At 35.3% G+C, this 19,623-nt stretch overlaps 1 protein-coding gene across 4 annotated transcripts in view; it reads right to left on the bottom strand.

The window, feature by feature from the left end:
* Positions 1-19,623, bottom strand: part of ATP11B (ATPase phospholipid transporting 11B (putative)) — a 174,483-nt gene that overhangs the window by 11,410 nt on the left and 143,450 nt on the right. For 2 of the 4 annotated variants that reach the window (XM_058295392.2, XM_058295393.2), the window contains exons 26-28: positions 12,381-12,446; positions 11,722-11,825; positions 7,498-7,663 (exon numbers count right to left, since the gene is read on the bottom strand). In XM_058295392.2, coding sequence (XP_058151375.1) covers positions 7,498-7,663; positions 11,722-11,825; positions 12,381-12,446 — 336 coding nt within the window. Of the gene's footprint in view, positions 1-1,414; positions 1,541-4,411; positions 4,498-7,497; positions 7,664-11,721; positions 11,826-12,380; positions 12,447-19,623 lie in introns of all 4 variants that reach the window. The other 2 variants (XR_011648615.1, XM_071214650.1) reach the window with 2 other exon arrangements.

The following is a 19,623-nucleotide window of genomic DNA, read 5'->3' as shown; positions in this document are numbered from 1 at the left end:
ATTTTAATATATTCATGCTTTGTGGATTACACCCACGACATATAAGTCCTGGCCAGCTTCTCTTTACCCAGAAGCCTTCATCTCAGTTTTCCTTGCTGCCTAATCTGGGCATATTAAAAAAGACATTAAAAATCTTTTTATAAATTTTCCTAAGCTAAATAAAAGATAAATATGTTGTAAAGGCAATCATATGAAGCATCCTAATACAAAATAAAAATTCAGAATTCTTTGAAATTTCTTTTCCATTAATGATAATGATTGGCTCTGGTTAATTAATCTAAATTAATTACTAAATTCATTTAGATTAATTAAAAGAATCTTCCTTTTTAAAAAAAGATTTATTTTTATTTATTTCTCCCCACCCCTGTTAGCTCTGTTGACAGCTCTGTGTGTCCATGCACTGTGTGTTCTTCTGTGTCTGCTTGCATTCTCATCAGGTGGCTCCGGGAACCAATCTTGGGACGTTCCGGAGTGGGAGAGAGGTGATTACTCTCTTGCACCACCTCAACTCCTTTAAAAGAATCTAATTTAAAAAACAAGTATTACAGAAGAATTCAGATCCTTCAAAATCTTGCATTTGTTCCATGGTCTGATATATAGTATAATTAAATGATTTGTAATCTTCAAGTGGCTTTGTTTTAAAGTTTTACCAATAATGAAAGCTTATTCCAGGTGAGATGACAGCATCTTCTTGACAGTAATTATGATTTACAAACTGGCAATTAGTCCAAGATAAAATAAAATTATTAGTGATAGGAATTTTTATCCTCCAGAATGCAGTCAAAATGACTTGCATATAATCTAGATCTAGATGTGGTTGTTGGGTGTGTTCCTCAAGAGGGGAGTAAATCAAGAAATCATCCATTCTTACTTTTTAATTATAAAGATATAACTATGAAAATTTATGAAAAGAACAGAGTTTGTTGAAAACCAGTCAAAAGAAAATTATTCATTACTAAGTATAAACATTCATTTGTCTGATTACAAGAGACAGACTGAGGCAAATATTTCAGGGTCTAGCTATGTTAAAATGTGTAGAATGATACATATTTACAACTTCAAGGGAGAAAACTGATTTCAGAAATAATAGGAATAGCATGACATTTTCAAAAGGAAGTAAAAAGGAGTAATTTCTTAAATTTAAGCTAATAGGTTGTGAGGATACATTTCTAGGTTAGACTTTGCAGTGAAGTGCAATTTATCACTATTACTCCAAAGGGAGATTAATATTCAGGAATATACACAAAATGTAAAGACCACACAAAAAAGGAAAACAACCAAATGAAAACGACATATGAGAAACAGTGAAGGAGTTGCAATGTAAAAACTGAAATGTCGGCAAATTCTCCCACAGCATGCCCCAAACATGAAAACTTAGCAGATGTGTCCCCCGGAAGGTCCAACGCAGTACTACCTAGTGCACGCAAGAACTGTCCTGCTGGCTGCAAGCCTCAGCTAGCAGGTGCCTACTGTCCTCCCCTCTGTGCTTGCTTTCAGCAAATTCATATGCTGAGCTGACTGAACCCTTATCTTCTTCCATCTGGAAGGACAGAAAAGCAACAAGTCTCATATTACAGAAGGGCACTCTCCCCTCACTGGGAATTAAAATCAAAACAGCAATCTGGACTCCATAATCTGTGAGGCACAAATGAATGTTCACACAGCAGTACATTTAATGTCACCAAAGAGCACTAACATCAGTTTCATAAGGGGACACAACAAAACACACAAAATAAAGCCATGATTTTCCAGTGCACAAAGCTATTACTAAACATTATAGCTAAGTTAAAACCATATTTCCTTCTATTAAACAATAAAATTAATTTTCTTCTATTAAACAAACTCATTGCCACCAAGATTTAGGGTTCTTATTGCAAGTGTATGTCCATTTTTCACCTCTCTTGCTCCCTTCTCCGACTCTAGTTGGACTTTAGCAGAGTTAAAGGGTCACATGGCCTTACAAATGTTACAGACATGTGGGTAAGGGGCTTGTCTTTTTCGTTAACAAAGTAAGTTAAATCCTTAATTTGAAAAATTTTAAATGAGTTTCAACTCATTTATACTGATTTCTATTCTTTATTTTTTCTGTATTTGTATTAGAGATTTTCCAAGAAGTTAACAATGTGCCCATAGCCATTCTTATTTTAACCTTTCTTAAGAGAAAATGTCTCCACTGAATAAAAAACAAATTTTGCCTATCTTTATGCATTTTCCTACTGTTAGGACGGACCAATAATTACTTTTATGAAATGAATGATAGGTGATTTCTTTCCTACATAAAAATAAAATTGTAGAATTCCTTGTTTTAAGAGTATAGTAAGTTTATGTGATGAGAGCTTTAGGGGTGGGGATAATAGTTCTGTGCTAAAAGTCTTTATGAAGTACTGACCCAATTAAAGACTTGAAAGCTCTGGAAGATAGGATATCTGGTAACTGTACAACTTCCCTCTCTTTCACAGTAAATAGTTAAGCTGCCATATATCACACCCAGGAATGCTGTTCAATGCAGTTTAGAAACAAGATGTATTTAAAATTCACAGGATGCATCAGCAGATATATGTTTATGGGCATTTGTTTTCCATGTAGCTATGAGCAAATGCCTGCCCAGTGATCACTCCTCAACTAAGCATCTGTTATTTCTGCCTGGCCTTTGGTGGAGAACTGCATTTGTTTCTTTGTTTTTCTTTGTTGCTAATAATGAGTATGTACACAGATCACAATATGTAAAATGATCATTTTATAGATGAAGAACCTGGAGGGCCAGAGAGGTGAATGGATTTGTTAGAAAGTATGGAGAGTAGTGTCAAGGGAAGAAGTAGCATTAGCCCTCCAGCTCCCAAACAGTGGTCTTTTCCCTTTGTTGTCTCACTGGAGAGCAGCGTGCAGCAAGGGGTACCTGACCTATTCTCATTGTATTATTTCAAAAATGAATGTTAAGCTTACTACCTTATTAAAAGAATATGAAGTCTGGGATCTCTTCTTTTCCTATCTTCTTTTAATCTAATATTACTTAAAAACTGTGGCTTGATTTAAGCCAACATATGTGAAAATATGATTTCATAAAAATATGATTATGCATATTGCAAAAGTTATCTTCATTTGGTAAGAGTTTTTCAGAATATTCTTTTAAATAATCAGCTCTTCTACTGCCTCAGAGTTAAATAATCTGATGTTCAAAAAGTTGGAAGGTACCTGAAAGACATCTTCCTATAACGTGATATACATACATGGCTCAACCAAAGGTGAAGGCAAATCTTCCAGTTTATTTTGATTTTAGTTATTGATTTAAACATGGTATTAATATTTAGTTGCCTACTACTCAAACATCCATTTCTATATTCATCTATAATTATTACACCTTTGTAATTCAAAGTAGAATATTATTAAAATCTTGATGCTAATAATAACGAAAAAATTGCTTGAAAGGCTTGGTAAGACTTTAAAACACCTCAAAAGTATTAACTCATTTTGTTACAGAAGGGGTTATTTAAGCAGTGCTATATCAAAGCCATTCATTCGTTCAAGTGAATAGCAACTAGGAACTTTGAGAACAAAAAAGAATTAAAAACAAAAACAAAAACAAAAAACATGTAATTAAGAGTGCACAAGACACTGACAGGGCAAAAAATCGAAGGGTCCATAACAAAAAAAGAGTATTCTACTTATGTTTTCCCCTCCAAACCAGAATGGAGTTAAACATAATATATATTTTGGTATTTTAATAGCAAAAAGTTGTAAGATTTAAGTTTTCAGTCCTTTCCACCAAAGGACTTCTCAAGATTATAGGTTATTTTTTGTAGAAACTGACAGAATAGATCTGTTTGTGGAGATAAAAGTATAAATAAAAAATACATAATATATTATTCAATTTATGGATGCACTAAACAGAAGCAAGGATATGAAATGCTTCAGCAGCCATTACAGTGCACAAACACAAATACGCACATGTATTTACAACAGAGATTAAGGCAAGATAAAAAATGGGCAAACTTACTTCCAAGTAACTACAATTTAAAACTTTAAATTTCATGAGTTTCTGTACCTTTAATTATTCAACATGCAGGAGCATTCTTAAATATGAATAATATGACAAGCAGAAGCATTAAAATTGTGCTAGAAAAAGATAAAGATAAAAATATATAATGATATATAGATCTCTGTCCGATTTCATGCTGAATTTTCACCTGAATTTTCTTCTCAAAGAAGAAATTGATATATATATATGTACATATATATATATTCTTTTAGGTTTTAACGTACATATTAATAAAGGTCAAATTAGTCAGGGACAGAGCTGTGCTAGTAAAAATGTCTCACTCTTTATTCATGCCTCTGCCCATCTTTTTCAATACTGCTTAATTGTCCTTTAGCATGCAGAAGAGTTAATGAGGTTCTACTCCCCCTACTCTACCTAAATTTGCTCAGCTGATTCCTTGCACTCGACAATGGCTGCAGTGCGATGAACTCGTCACTTAAAGCAACTGTGTTGGAGTACATCTATAAGTGGACAGAAAAGGGATGGGACATACAAGAAGTCAGTGAGCTGTATTCATCACTTAAGAGACAGACACAGGCCAAGCTTTGTAAAGACATCTGTTCCTACACAAAAGTAAGAAATATCATAAATGGTACACATACATGACTGACATTTATAGGGATGTTGGCTTTGCCACCAAAAGAAATTATTTTTCACACTTAATATCACATTGCTATTCTGGAGAAAAAACAAAGATCAGAATAAACACTGACAGCTTTTCTTTGGATATGAATTTTCTTGCTCCTTTTGGTAAACAATGAAATAGCTAATAACTTTCTAATCATTTCACCATCATTTGAAATCAGGTGATGATATAATGCTGATGTAACAATGATTATTGCCTGCAGCAAAGGAACAATGTTACACATGGGATTTGAACAATCATATACTGTTTCAAGAAAAACAAAATAAAACAAAGTAAAACAAAACAAAAAACCTAGCAGGTTAGAAGATCTCCAAGATAAGAGATTTCGTTCTTGGAGTAGGCAGCAGTTAGAACATCTGGTCAAGTCATTTTAAAATAAATTTAGTAGAGCAAAAAGGGAGATTAAACAGGCTTTCACATAAATAAAATGATTTATTGAACATTCAATTATTAATCAATTTTAACCTATGCTAAAAGAACAAAAAAAATATAAAAAGGATTTCAACTTTTTTCTTGTCTAAAGACCCATTTTAAGGCACCAAATATTCCTATGTATTTCTTTAAAATGAGGCTAGAGAGAAGGTAACAAGAACTAATATCATTTTTTATATGTGCTCTGCTTAATGTAGAAATTTTTAGGTATAAGAATAAATAAATCTGATTATTTTTACAAAGAATGAAGTTTTTAAAGTGACGTAATTCATTGCATTTTGGTTAAATATAACTTTATATAAGCCAAGGCGGGGGGTGGGGGTGGGGTGGGGGGTGGGGACAAATGTGTTTTCTATAAAGGTAAATAATGTCCTAAAAACAGTATACTCTTAGACCATAAATATCTCTGAAGATTAGGAAGAGCAAAATAAGCAAGCTTTTCTGATCTGTATTTAAATAATATATTACACAATAGAAAAGTTTGTCCTTACTGATTATAAATATATGCTGCATGGGCAGATAGAGTAATCAGATCATGTAAAATTTTCAGCCTGGAGATCACATCACAGCAATATTTTCATCCTCATCAACCCTGCAATTATACTTTTAAATTGAGGCTCTACTACATATAGGTCCTGTGTTAGGTGCTTTATATTCATTCTAACAATCATGTAGGGTATGGATTATTCTGATTTTATAGAGGAGGAAACTGAGGCTTAGAGAAATGACTTGATCAAGGACATATATCTTGTAAAGGGTAAAACCAATATTTGAATTCAAGTTTGTCAGGCTTCAGAGGCCTATGCTGGCTCAGTAGCGTTAAAATACATGTCCGTTAGAATTATGTTTCCGAAGGAAATAAATGCTAAAGGAATGTTGTTGATATGACCAACTGAAATTAAAGCCATACGACATTTTGGAAGCCTTACTCAAATCACTAAATACTTACTGAGCACTTATTTTATTTGTCATATGAATATATACTAAATTTCTAAAATTTAAATAAAATTTGCTTGGCAAGTAGCAAAGATTGTGCTGAAAAATAACTCAACCTAGGCAGAAATAAGTAAATTCACCCTTCACTATAGTGTAAGATTTGACTAGAATATATTTTTTTAATTTAGATTTTTATTTTATTTATTTCTCTCCCCTCCGCCCCCTCCCTCTGGTTGTCCGTTCTGTGTGTCTATTTGCTGTATGTTCTTCTTTGTCCCCTTCTGTTGTTGTCAGCGGCACAGGAATCTGTGTTTCTTTTTGTTGCATCATCTTGTTGTGTCAGCTCTCCCTGTGTGCGGCGCCATTCTTGGGCAGGCTGAACTTTCTTTCGCTCTGGGAGGCTCTCCTTACTGGGCGCACTCCTTGCACGTGGGACTCCCCTACACGGGGACACCCCTGCGTGGCATGGCACTCCTTGCGCGCATCAGCACTGCGTGTGGGCCAGCTCCACACGGGTCAAGGAGGCCCGGGGTTTGAACCGTGGACCTCCCATGTGGTAGACGGACCCCCTAACCACTGGGCCAAGTCCGCTTCCCTAGAATATAATCTTGAGAATATATTCCCAATGCTAGGAAATAGTTAATGTAACAAATTATATAGATTTTATTCTCTCCAGCTCACCTATCAGTCAAATATGCAAAAAAGGCACATTCAACAAAATAACTACCATTTACTGAGCATCTACTAAGTAACTTAGCATTCTTTTATTTAATCCTTCTTACAAAGGTAATGATAAAGACATTTTGAACCTAATTTTACCAATGAGCAAACTGAGACTCGGAGTCACAGAGCTACCAAACTTGAAAGAGCTGGGATTTGAGCTGAGATCTGTCAGTCTTCAAAGATTACATTCTTAAGCATTATGTAACATACTGCTAAATATTTGCTGCAGTTTAATATTTTTAATAAATGTTCAGTGAAAGAATATATTTTATAAAAATACACTCTGCAAATATTATTTAGGTTAAAGAACTTATTTCATACTCTTATGTTGAAAATAATATAAACTGAAAAAATATTACAAATTCTAATGTTTCTAAAGATATGGATATACATCCTAACTATATATACATATACAGAATGTTGTGGTAGTATTTAAGACATATTTAATATCTGGATGTAACTTGAAGTTTTATATTTAAAAACCTGGAGTTTTATAAAGAACACAATGTAATTTTTAAAAATTACAATTTACCAGTAGTCATAAAACTAAGAGAAACAGTAAGAAATAACTTAAAAATACCATATTTAACGATTTTTATATGGCAAAATATTTGACACAGGAATGGAAAGTTTAATATTTTCTCACATAAGCAAACAATAATGATAGCTATTCACTGTTAAAGACCCCAAATTAAAAAAGGTATTATATATAAAAAGATGTTACCTGTGCCTTTTCAGTACTTGTAGGATGGAGCTGTCGATTAAATACTTTCTTCACAATATCAAGAAATAGACATGTTACAACCATAAGAATTATGGCAAACCAAACAGAACCACTTGATAGAAGCTGAAAAAATACAAAGTACATATTCTGGGAGCCTAAAAATGGCCTGCAAAGAAAGAGCATTTAATAAAAGTGGTAAATGAAAGCCTTAAATTAAGACATCATGTTAACACATGAAAGTAATAATTATAGGAATGCCCCAAGAAAATCTTCAAAATTTCAAATCAATATAATTTAATAATGAAAATTAGTCTTTAATGGTTAAAATTAAAATCCAAGTTAATTACTTTCAATAATAATTACAGTCTTTATTATTAGGAAAGTGACATGTAGCTGACAAGATAACTCTCTCAGTGGTAAGATATCAACAAAATTATGCAGTAATATAGCCTTAAAGATCAAGATAAGCAAGAAAAAGTATGTAACAAATTATTTTTTACTGAGCAATTAAAAGATTGATTACCCAAATCTAGGTGAAAAGCTCTACTTAGACGCTCCTTTCAAAAAACATCTTTTGAAATAAATGCACTCACAAGTACCAGTTCTATATAGTAGCAGCCATTGCCTAGATACACTTTTTGGGTTTTTGCATAAAACCCCTTAAAAAAAAAATATGGGGAAACAGAAAGAAATGGATTAAAGTAGCCAACAAGGGGAGGAGATGTGGCTCCATGGTTGAGTGCCTGCTTCCCATGTACAAGGTCATGGGTTCAATACCCAATAATTCCTAAAAAAAGCACATTATCATAATAAATGTAAACTACTTAAAAAAATAAAAGGTAGCCAACAAAATATTAAACTGCCATCCTGGGGTGTCCTACTAATTTCTCAAATAAAATTGCAAACATCTCTGGAATAGCATCATCAAAGTATTACTACTAATTATAATTCATATCTATAGGCACAAAAGGACAAATATTGAATGGTTTTGCTATTATGAATTAAATATAATGAGTAAACTCATGGAGTTAACAGCTTGAATATAAATCACCAGAGACTAGGATATGGTTAGAAACTGGAAAGCTGAGGTTTAATCTGAGCAGAATTGGTAAAAAGTTGTTTGGAAATGGACAGAAATGATGAAAGCACATCACAGGATTTGTAAGTAGTAGCACTAATATATGGATATTACAGTGGTTTTTTTTTGTTTGTTTTTAGGTAATGAAAATGCTCTAATATTGATTGAAGTGATGAATGCACAAGTTGGTAATTATAGCAAATTCCACTTATTGTACTTGGGATAAATTATATGGTTTATGAACAAAGAAAAAAATATAATAGGGTGGGTTGGGGGAAAAATACACCAAATTAAGATATGGACTATAGTTAGTAGTAATACTTTGATGATGTTCTTTCATGATTTGTTATGTTTCATCATGGTGCAAGGTATTTTTTGTGGAGTGATATACAGGAGCCCTGGATGATGTTATGCATGCTTGTTTTGTAAGTTCACAACTTTTACTAGGCACTTATTTTTTGTATATGCTCTTGTATAAATGATAAACTTCAATAAGTTGTTTTTAAAATGAAAAATCTCTAGAAATAGAGGCAGTGTCTAACAAAAGGAAACAGGAAAATATGCAAGGCTTTGTACTAATGAACCTTATTCCTATAAAAATGAAACTTAGCCTAATTATAATTAATGCCTAAGAATTACCTCCTGAAAACCTCCTTGTTACAAATGTAGCCTCTCTCTAAGCCAAACTCAACAAATAACTTCACTACCTTCCCCTAATGAGGGAGAAGACTCCCAGAGGTGAACCTCCTTGACACTGAGGAATTATTACCAAGCTCTATGCAGGGATGCATTTGGAAGCAGACCTGGACCAAAAAGGGAAAACATTCAATGAAAAAAAAGTTTTCATGGCTAAGAGATTTCAAAGTGAGTTGGGAGGTCATTTCAGAGGTTACGCTTATGCAGGCCTCAGGCAGATTTTACCAATTGTCACAGAAAATGAAACCCCAAACAAAATTATTCCTGAGGGCTCTAGGAATGTCTGGACACTATAGGAAAGGCATACGGCCTCATGATATCAACATCCCCCCTCAGCAGGCCCTATTTGGGAATATCTGATAAGCTCTTTTCCCAATATAACATAGTTAAACTCATTTATTAATATAATTCCCTTACAATTCTTCTACTCCTTTTATTTAAAATTCTAATTATCATTATACCTGATATTATACCTGTTAAATAAATGAATCAGAAACTTAATTTTGGATTGTTCATATGCTGGTTGAGCCCTGAGTCCTAGCAGTTGCAGTCAACAACTATTCTCCAGTTATTTGGACTTGCCCTGGACAACTAACAAAATGATGATGATGGACAAGTCCTGTGCCAAAAAACAAGGAATATCTACAACTGCAAGTAGATATTCATAATATCTAAGAACCCTCTCAACCTGAAGCAGAGTGAACATCATTCCAAGGTTCCTCTGGGAATCCCCTATATTTTCTTATGTAACATTTTATGTAATCTATCTTTAAATGTATCTTTATGTAATGTAAATGTATCTTTAAAAATAAATAAAAATATATTTAAAAACAACAAAAAACTGAGGAATGAAAAACAAGGGGGGAGTGTGACCACAGGCCAAGACGGATTTATTGTTATTGTAGTTATTATTGTGTGGTGGCAGAACTTGTAATATTGATATAAAGAAAATGGTTACCAGGGGTTCAGAAGGGTGGGAGAGGGATGTACAGGTAGAACACAGGGCATTTTCAGGTCCTGGGAATTATTCTGTATTATACTGAGATGATTGATACATGATACTGTACATTTGTTAAAGCCTATAATACTGAATAGTGCGAGGTGTGGACCATGATGTGAACGTAGACCTTGTAGTAGCAATGCTTCAATATTGGTTCATCAATTGTAGTAAATGTACCATACTAATGTAAGATATTAATAATAAGGGAGAGGGAAGCAGATGTGGCTTAAGCAGCTGGGCTCCTGCCTACCACATGGGAGGTCCTAGGTTCAATTCCTGGTGCCTCCTAAAGAAGACAAACAAGACAGCAAGCTGATGTGATGGGCTGGTGTGACAAGCTGACTCAACAAGATGATTCAGTGAGATGACGCAACCAAGAGATACAGTGAGGAAACGCAATGGAAGACACAACAAAACAGGGATGGCTTAAGCGTAGGTGCCGCCCTCCCACATGGAAGGCCACGGGTTCAGTTCCCGGTGCCTCCTAAAAAGAAGACAAGCAGATAGCAAGTGCAAACAATGGAAGAGGATAAATGTCTAAAAAAAAAAAAAAAAAAAAATAGGAGAAAATGTGGGTGTGGATGGGTGGCTAGGGATTATATGGAAATCCCCCATACTTATGATGTAATTTTTCTGTAATTTTAAACTTTTCTAAAACTAAACTTTATTATTGAAAACAAAACAACCCCCCGCCTCAAATAAAAGAAAACCAGATGTAATATGCAATATTTGTAAAAGAAGTCAATTGTTTAGCCAATCTAAACTTTTTGCTTAACTTCAGAAGCTTTTTGCCTGGTATAGGGTTCAAATGCACAGCAATCAAATTTCATATAAATTCTCCAAAGGAGAGATTTTTAAAATTAATTAATTAATTAATTTAAAAGGAGAGATTTTAGTTGTCCATTATTTACTAAAGAATCTTAAAAGAAGTATTAATTTTTAATCTATTAGGGTAGTTGTATACCTGACTCTACCAATGAAGATGAATTGTAATAGATTTAACTTTGAGAAAGAAGCTGACTCTTCATCAAAATTTAATGGTTCTATGTGACTTATTTCATACATATTAATAAAAATTTAGAGCTACAATGATTAATGTAAAGAACATTAACTGCAGAGTAAGGCAATTGGAGAGTTTGAATCCTGGCTTTGCTAATTTTTTTTTTTTAACCTCTGTGGCCTTGGGGCTTAATTTCCACATAGAAAAAATTGAGAATAATAAGATTATTGTGATGCATAAATGTAATATCTTTCATAAAACACTTAGTAGTAGGTATTGAATATATGTTTCTTTTTTCTCATTATCAGTAAGTTGAGCTGAAAGAAGTGAACTTATTAGCAGAATAGGATCTCAAAACTATTCTGAACAGAATTTGTTCAGAATATAATCTATCACTATGAATATTTATTACAATTGAATCGATACAATGAAAAACAATAGTCAACTCACCAGAAAATACCTCCATAAAACAATGAAAATACAAAATAAAATATAATAGATCCCCAGGTGACAAGATGATTGACCCAGGTCCAGAAATGAGTTTCTAAAGCCATCTATAATGAAAAACATTGAAAAAATTCTTAGAAATATAAAGTAATAAAGCAATAAACTTGGCTTTAACCTCTCAGATAAAACTCAAGAATGAAATGTATTAGTTATAAGTAACTAAGAGTCCCATGACATAGTCCCTCAGATGATAAATATTGATAAAAGGGTCCTACTATGAATTTGAATAATTTCAAGTTTATAAGAATTTTCCTCTGTGAGACAGCAACAATGAAATTTCATGTGATTATTTTATTCTCAACTTCATGCCTAAAACAAATTGTATTGTCTTATACTATATACAGAGAAGCAAAATTTCAGAGATGAGTATTATGGTGTTAACTTTTATTTGGTCATAAAAATGAGGTGGGGCTTTCCAAAATAATGAACTTACAAAAGAATTCTTTGACAAAATTAAAATGAATGGAAAATGTAGCTGAAAGGGAAATTACTTATTATTGGAAAAGGAAAAAATATTTATCTATGGCTAAAGAAATGAAGAAAATCAACTACTAATTATGCAAATACAAAATTTGTCTATATTTCTAATTTTGGTACCATACCTTTGCTGTGACTGTAATGACCATGACTGTGAAGACCAAAGTGCCAAAAGTCCAGTTTCCAAACATCTAAACAGAAAGAATCAACTATTATTGCATTATGTATCAATAAAATGTTAAATCAGATATAAGGCAAAAATTACTTTCTCTACTAAAAATCACTTGCTTTATTTAAGCCACTTACATTTGAAACCTGTGACTACAATAGTAAAAAAAGAGTATATGCTACAAAATATCATAACTGAGCATCTATCACATACCAAGCACCATTCCAGACCTTAGAGATGCAGTAGTGAAAAGAAAAAGTCTATGCTCCATTAATTGGAGGAAACAGAAAATAAACACATAACACCCAAAATATATACTTTCAGGTAGAGATTAGTGCTATAAAGAAAATAGAGTAAGATGCCAGAAAGTGATGAAAGGTGAGGGAGATGTCATTTTATTAGAGTAGGCTAAGAAGGTCTGTTTGAGCCAAGTGATGTTTCAGCAAAGACCTGAATGCTTAAGGGAACTGGCCACATGATCTTTGTGAGAGAAAAGCATCTGGGTAGAGAAACAGCAAGGGCAGAAATCCTAAGGCAGGAACAAGTTTGTCTCCTTAAGGAACAAGAAAGCCACTGTGGCTTGAATAAAAGGGAGGGTGGTAGGAATATAGTTCATGAGGTAGACAGATTCAGATGACATTTTATGTAATCCCAGAGCACATTTTCTAATAAGTATGACAAGAAGCCATGAATGATTCTGAGAAGGGAGAGACATAACCTAATTTTCATTAAAAAAAAAAAAAAGATATCACTCTGGCTACTACATGGAGAATGGATAGCAGGAAGGAGGGATTATTACCGTCCAGGAAAGAGAGGGTGGTCTGTGGTGGAGGTGGAGAGAAGTGACAAGATCAGAATGTATTTTGACTGCATGTGAGTTGGGAGAAAAGAAGTAAATCAAGGATGATTCCTAGAGATTTTCCTGTTCAACTGGACGAAAGGTGGTTCAATTTATTAGTATAGGGAGTGGGTTTTCAGAAGATATTTAAAAATGCTGTTTAGCTATATTAAGTTTATGGGTAGTTATATGAGTTTGGGAGAGACTGGTGAGTTTTCAACATTTAGGTAGTATTTAAAACCACGGGGAAGGATGAGTTCACTCAGTATACAGATAGAGAATAAAAAGGCGGCCTAAAACTGAACCCTAGATCACTGCTATCATTAGAGCAGTGGTTCTCAAGGGGGGAAAATTTTGTCTGCTAGGGTATAGTTAGTAGGGTCTGGAGACTTTTTGGTTGTCACAATAGGGGGAAGGGAGTGTAATTGTGTATGCTTCTGGCCCCTAGTAGGTAAGACACTAGGGATATAGCTAAATAGCCTACAATTCACAGGACAAGCTTCCCGCAATAAAAATTATCAGTTCAACAGATCAGAGGTTGAGAAACTATTTGAGAATGGGAAGGGAAGATTGAAAAAGAACAGTCAGTAAGGAAGCCAAAAAAGGGTGATGTTACAGAATTTGAGAGAAAATAATGTAGCGGGAAGGAAAGTTTCACAGATTGTGCCCAGTGACCAAGTTCATAAAGGCTGAGGCATGCCCCGGGATGTGGCAATAGAGAGGAGACTGATGACCTAACAAGAAAGCTTTTTATGGCAGCTCTGGGAGCAAAAGCTCCACTGGAGTTGGTTCAATGGAAAATAGGTCAGGCAGTAGAAATAGTGAGAAAAGATCATTTCTTCCAAGTTAGCCAGCAAAGGAGGTTGAGGGGTCAAGGAAGTATGCTTTTTAGAATATGGTAGATCTTTAAGCATGTTTGTATGCTAATGTATTTGATCCACTAAAGAATGTGAGCTAGATGATGAAGGAAAGAGAGAGGATAATTAAGAAGCAAAGTCCTGGGTTAAGCAAGAGGAGATTTAAAAGTAAACAAAAGATTAAATCTTTTTCAGTATCTGGCTTAGCTATACACATATCTATAAAAGAATTACCTTCCCTAGGGTTAACGGCTTGTTCAGCTCTCTAGTACAAATTATCTCTTTATTACAGTTAGTTTTTAAACATCTGGCCCATTTGGGTGAAAATATACTTTTTTGCTCTCTAAGGTATAGCTGTATCTTTCTATTAGGTGATTGGAATATTGTTAGTGCTTTACATATCTGTTTGATGAATAAATTAATGTACAGAGAAATTCTATAATGAACTAGAAAATCAAAGATATTTTTTACCATAACCTTTCTATTAAACAATTTTTATTTACTGATAGGAATTAAATAGTATACATGTTCTTGAATGGCCTGATCCTTTGAACTGAAATAAAAGATACTGCATTCTCTGTGTAATATAGATACAAAAGAGGGCATTTTCAGTCTTAACAGGGAACTCTTACTATGTGATGGTTAGGTTTCAACAGTCGATGACATAACTAGTATGAAAGGGAAACTAATTAAGGATAGGAAATAATAAGGGGAGAAATAATTAAAATTCCAGAAAAAAATGGTGGTGAATAATATATTTTTCTCTTTCTCTGAAGTCTCTTTTCTTTTGATGCTGAGACCTATAGAGAAGCAAAATGTCATGGAATGCTAGGATGGGAACCCTGCTACCTGTGAAACTATTTCCCCATTATTTTTCTCCCTAAATCATCTTAGTTTTCTACTCTCACCATAAGACTGTAAGTCCCTCCTTCCTGCTTCTTTCATTATAATGTTGCCACTCCTGTAATATATTCTTACTCTTTTAATCTGAATTGTGTCTCTCAAAATTTGTACCACAGTAACACTGTTAGAACAAGTGTGTCCCAAGATGACTTACTTTATAGGGGTCAAAAAAGGAGGAGGTAAGTTCTTTTTAAAAACAAGCAAATAAAAAAACCCTCCAACAACAACTAAATCATTACTTTTTAGTCACCTCTCTAATTTATAGTATACTTAAAAATTCTTCATTGGTGTTTTCCTCCTAATTATTTAGCTTTTTAAAAAACTGTTTTCATGGAAGTCAGTTTTCGTAGATGACATAACATTCTTGGGGAAGCTACATTTTAAAAGTTTTATCAAGGGGAGTGGATATGGTTCAAGCAGTTTAGCACCTGCTTCCCACATGGAAGTTCCCAGGTTCAATCCCTGGTCCCTTAAAAAATAAATAAAAAAATAAAAAAGTTATATCGAGATTTCTAAGAAATATATAATATATAATGCTACTGTATTTTAAGATAAGCCCCAGTTTGTAATTAATACTTATATCTCAAATACTGTGATTATTTTAAGCCTGCATAAGACTAAAAAAATTAAAACAATTTATGCGTTTATCACTTCTACAATCTAGAAGAAATATAGAGTAAAATATTACTCAATAAAGAGTGATGTCAGGAAAATGACAAGAGTAAGCAGTTCCAAACTCTCAAAGCCTTCACAAAAACACGGACAAAAAGCAGAAACTGTCAGAACCAACTTTGTTAGAATTCTAGAAAATAGTCAAAGATTTATATCAACTAAAGAAAATGGAATCAAACAAAATGAAATTTAAAGATGGTAGGAAAACTTTGAGGTGCTTCTACTTATCCTTTCATTCCTCCCTGGCTTGGTGACATTCTTCAAGATAATAACTTGCATTCCCAATGTGGAAACTTGGTCTCTGGATCTGGAAGGAATAGAGCCTACCTTATCCACAGATTACTGTTTGTCTGTTCTAACCTCTTTGGGGACTACCTGAAGGACTGACCCAAGGCACTCATCTCTGTTTCACCTAACTCTGAAACTACTCAGGGTGTAAAAGTGGTGGGTACTGCTTGAAAACACCATAAGGCAAACAAAAAACCTGTAGTTACAGTGGAAAAAAGATTACAACTGAGACATATAATGACTGCCTAAAGCCTGGGAGGAAAAGCTGATGAGAGCAGTTTCTTTGGGAAATTAAGACATTCAAAAGCACCTGTGTATACTGGGGAATTGAGAAAGTAAAGTGCATGCCTAAAACAGGACAGATGCTCAGAAAAGGCACAAGAATGCTCTCAGCTTTCACCACTGGCTGATCTCTAGGCTCAGCAAGCAGGAAATACGGGCAGAAGCAGAGTTGTAAATGTCTGGCTAAGAGTTAAAGGAGTGCCCTAGCACAGAGCCTATCCACCAAGACTGGGAGAATTTTTTTTTTGGTAAGCTCCTGGCATTCAAGGAAATCTCTGTCAAAACACTGGCTAAGTAGAGCAGGTGTAGTTCAGTGGTTGACCACCTGCTTTGCATGTACAATGTCCGAGGTTCAGTCTCTGGTACCTTTTAAAAACAAACAAACTAAAACCACTGGCTGAGCATAAGCCAAGCCTTCAACAAGAGGTAACAGCCAATCCTGCAAAGCAGGAGAATCAGACTTCTGGAATTGCCACATTAAAACATTTGAACATCCAGTTTTCAACAACAAAATTAAAAAACATATGGCAAAACAGTAAAGTACACCCATTCAAAGAAAAAACATAAATTGACAGAAACCATCCTTTTCAACATTTTAGTCAGACTTTAAACCAACTATTTAAAATATGCTCAAAGAGTTAAAGGAAACCACAGACAGAATGAAAGTAAACCAGGAAAACAATATATTAACAAGATAAGAATACTAATAAAGAGAAATTATAGAAAGGAACTGAGTAGAAAGAAATTCTGGAGCTGAAAAGTAAAATAACTGAAATGAAAAATGCACTAGAAAGTTTCAAAAACATATTTCAGCAGGCAGAAAAAATCAGAATACTTGACTGGAGACTTAAAATTATCTAGTCTGAGGAGGCAAAAGGTAAAAGAAAGCAAAAAGTGAACAGAGTCTGAGGGACGTAAAGGACACCATCAAACAGACAGACTTCTGGCAAGATGGTGGCTGAGTGAGCTTGCCTTGCCGTCTCTCCTGGGAAGAGGCAGCTGGGCACCGCTGGAGGTTCTCCGGGACCAGGCTTTTTCAGGATTTTTTCAGGGCAGGAAGTGTCTGGACATCGATTTGGTGGGAAGGTAACGGAAAGGACTGGTCTATAAGATATAATTTGGGACTTTTCAGGAGGGGGAGGCAAGATGGCGGCTGAGTGAACTTGCCAGTTACTAGCTCCTGGGGGGAATCGGCTGGGAGGCGTCGGAGACTCTTTGGGACCGGCTGTTTCGGGATTTTTCCTGGTCCGGAGGTGTCTGGACATCGATTTGGAGGAAAGGTAACAGAGAGGATCCATCTGTGAAATATACACGGAGATCCCAGCTACGTGTGGAGGACTCCCTCCTTGGGTAGGCGGAGCCGAGGCAGCTAGCACCGCGGCGGGTGGCGGGCGGGAGAGCCGAGCCGCGCTGCGCCACGGCGGCGGGCGGTGGGCGGGGAAGCCGAGTCCGGCCGAGCCCGGCTGAGCCGCAGTGGGCGGGGGGGCCGAGCCCAGCCACACCGCGCCGGGCGGCGGGAGGGAAAGCCGAGCTCAGCCGAGCCCAGCCGAGCCGCGGCGGGCAGCGGGCGGGGGACCGGAGCCCAGCTGAGCCCAGCCGAGCCTGGCGGCGGGGTTTCTGTTCTTTGTTTTTTTTTTATTTTTTATTTTTTGTTGTTGTTGTTCTTTTTTTTTTTTTTTCAATCCTCTTTCTTGTCCACAATATTCTTCTTATACTATTTTACCTTAACAATACAATAGGTCCTACAGGAAATACCTCACATTTGCTGGGTTTCCTCACCCTCCACTGCCTCATTTCTCTGTGAATAGATTTAGCCTATCTACACTATCCCCTTTCCCCTACAACTTGATATCCTCCACCATCTGCTATCTCTCCTATATTCCATCTCCCTTTCTTTGATCCACAAAGTGTCTAACTCTTAATTTCTAATACCTTTGTTTAGTTTTCCATCTGGTATTCGTCCCTGAAACTATTACCTTTCTTTTCTCTTTCCCTCTCTCACGAAAACAATAGCCTCTTAGTAGGTACCACATTCCTCCCATATTCAGTCGTCTACCTCATTATAGGTACTTTCCTACTACTATAACTCTACACAATTTACATGATCTAACCTCCATCCTCCCAGAACTCATATTGTTGCTTTGTAAACATATATCACCAATATTACTTCACACTTTCTCCTTCCTTACACAATTGACTTTCCCCAGCACTAATACTTTCCTTTAAAGTGAGCTTAACTAGCAATAAGAAATTGGAATAAGAAGAACAAAGTGACAAAGAGAAGATATAACACTTACGCAAAAACAACAGCTAATTAATCTCCAAGACTAGACAAAGAAGCTAAGGAACTGATTAAACCCGTCAAGAAAAAATGTTGACAAGACAGCAACAGAAATCTACAAACCAAACCAGTAATCAGGAAAACATGGCTGAATCCAATCAACAAACTGAAAATCAGGAAGGGGGGCAGGACTTCGCACAAGCAATGAAAGATCTCAGAACATTTATCACCGACAAATTTGATGAAGTAATGAAAGAGGTTAACAGCGTGAAGACAACACTTGGAGGGGAAATTGCAGACATGCGCAAAAAAATAACAGATATGATGGAAATGAACACCACAATTCAAGAAATCAAAAATACACTTGCAACAAATATCAGCAGACTAGAAGAGGCAGAGCAGAGAATTAGTGATGTGGAAGACAGTGCATTGGAAATCAAACAGATAGTAGAAGTGGTCAATAAAAAGGTAGAAAAAATCCAGATAGGACTTAGGGACCTGAATGATAATGCAAAACGCTCAAACATACGTATTATAGGCATTCCAGAAGGAGAAGAGAAGGGAAAGGGGTCAGAAGGAGTGTTGCAGGAAATAATGAATGAAAACTTCCCAAATCTACTGAAAGAGACAGATGTACATATCCAAGAAGCACAGCGCACTCCACTGGTCATAAACCCCAACAGGCCCACCCCAAGACATATACTTGTCAAATTATCCAATGCTCAAGACAAAGAAAAAATTCTAAAAGCAGCAAGAGAAAAGAAAACCATCACATACAAGGGAAACTCCATAAGATTAAGTGCTGATTTCTCATCTGAAACGATGGAGGCAAGAAGGCAGTGGTATGATATAGTCAAGGTACTAAAGGAAAAAATCTCCAACCAAGAATACTCTATCCAGCTAAACTAGCATTCAAAAATGATGGAGAGTTCAAAATATTCACAGATAAACAGAAACTGAAAGAGTATATCAACAAGAAACCTCCCCTTCAAGAAATTCTTAAGGGAATTCTGCAGGAAGAAAGGAAAAAACAGGACAGTCAGAGATGGAGGAGAGTGTAAAAGCAACAAGAAAGACA

This window comes from Dasypus novemcinctus, chromosome 4 (assembly GCF_030445035.2).
Source record: "Dasypus novemcinctus isolate mDasNov1 chromosome 4, mDasNov1.1.hap2, whole genome shotgun sequence".
NCBI lineage: Eukaryota > Metazoa > Chordata > Mammalia > Cingulata > Dasypodidae > Dasypus > Dasypus novemcinctus.
This window is presented reverse-complemented; position numbering and strand designations above follow the sequence as displayed.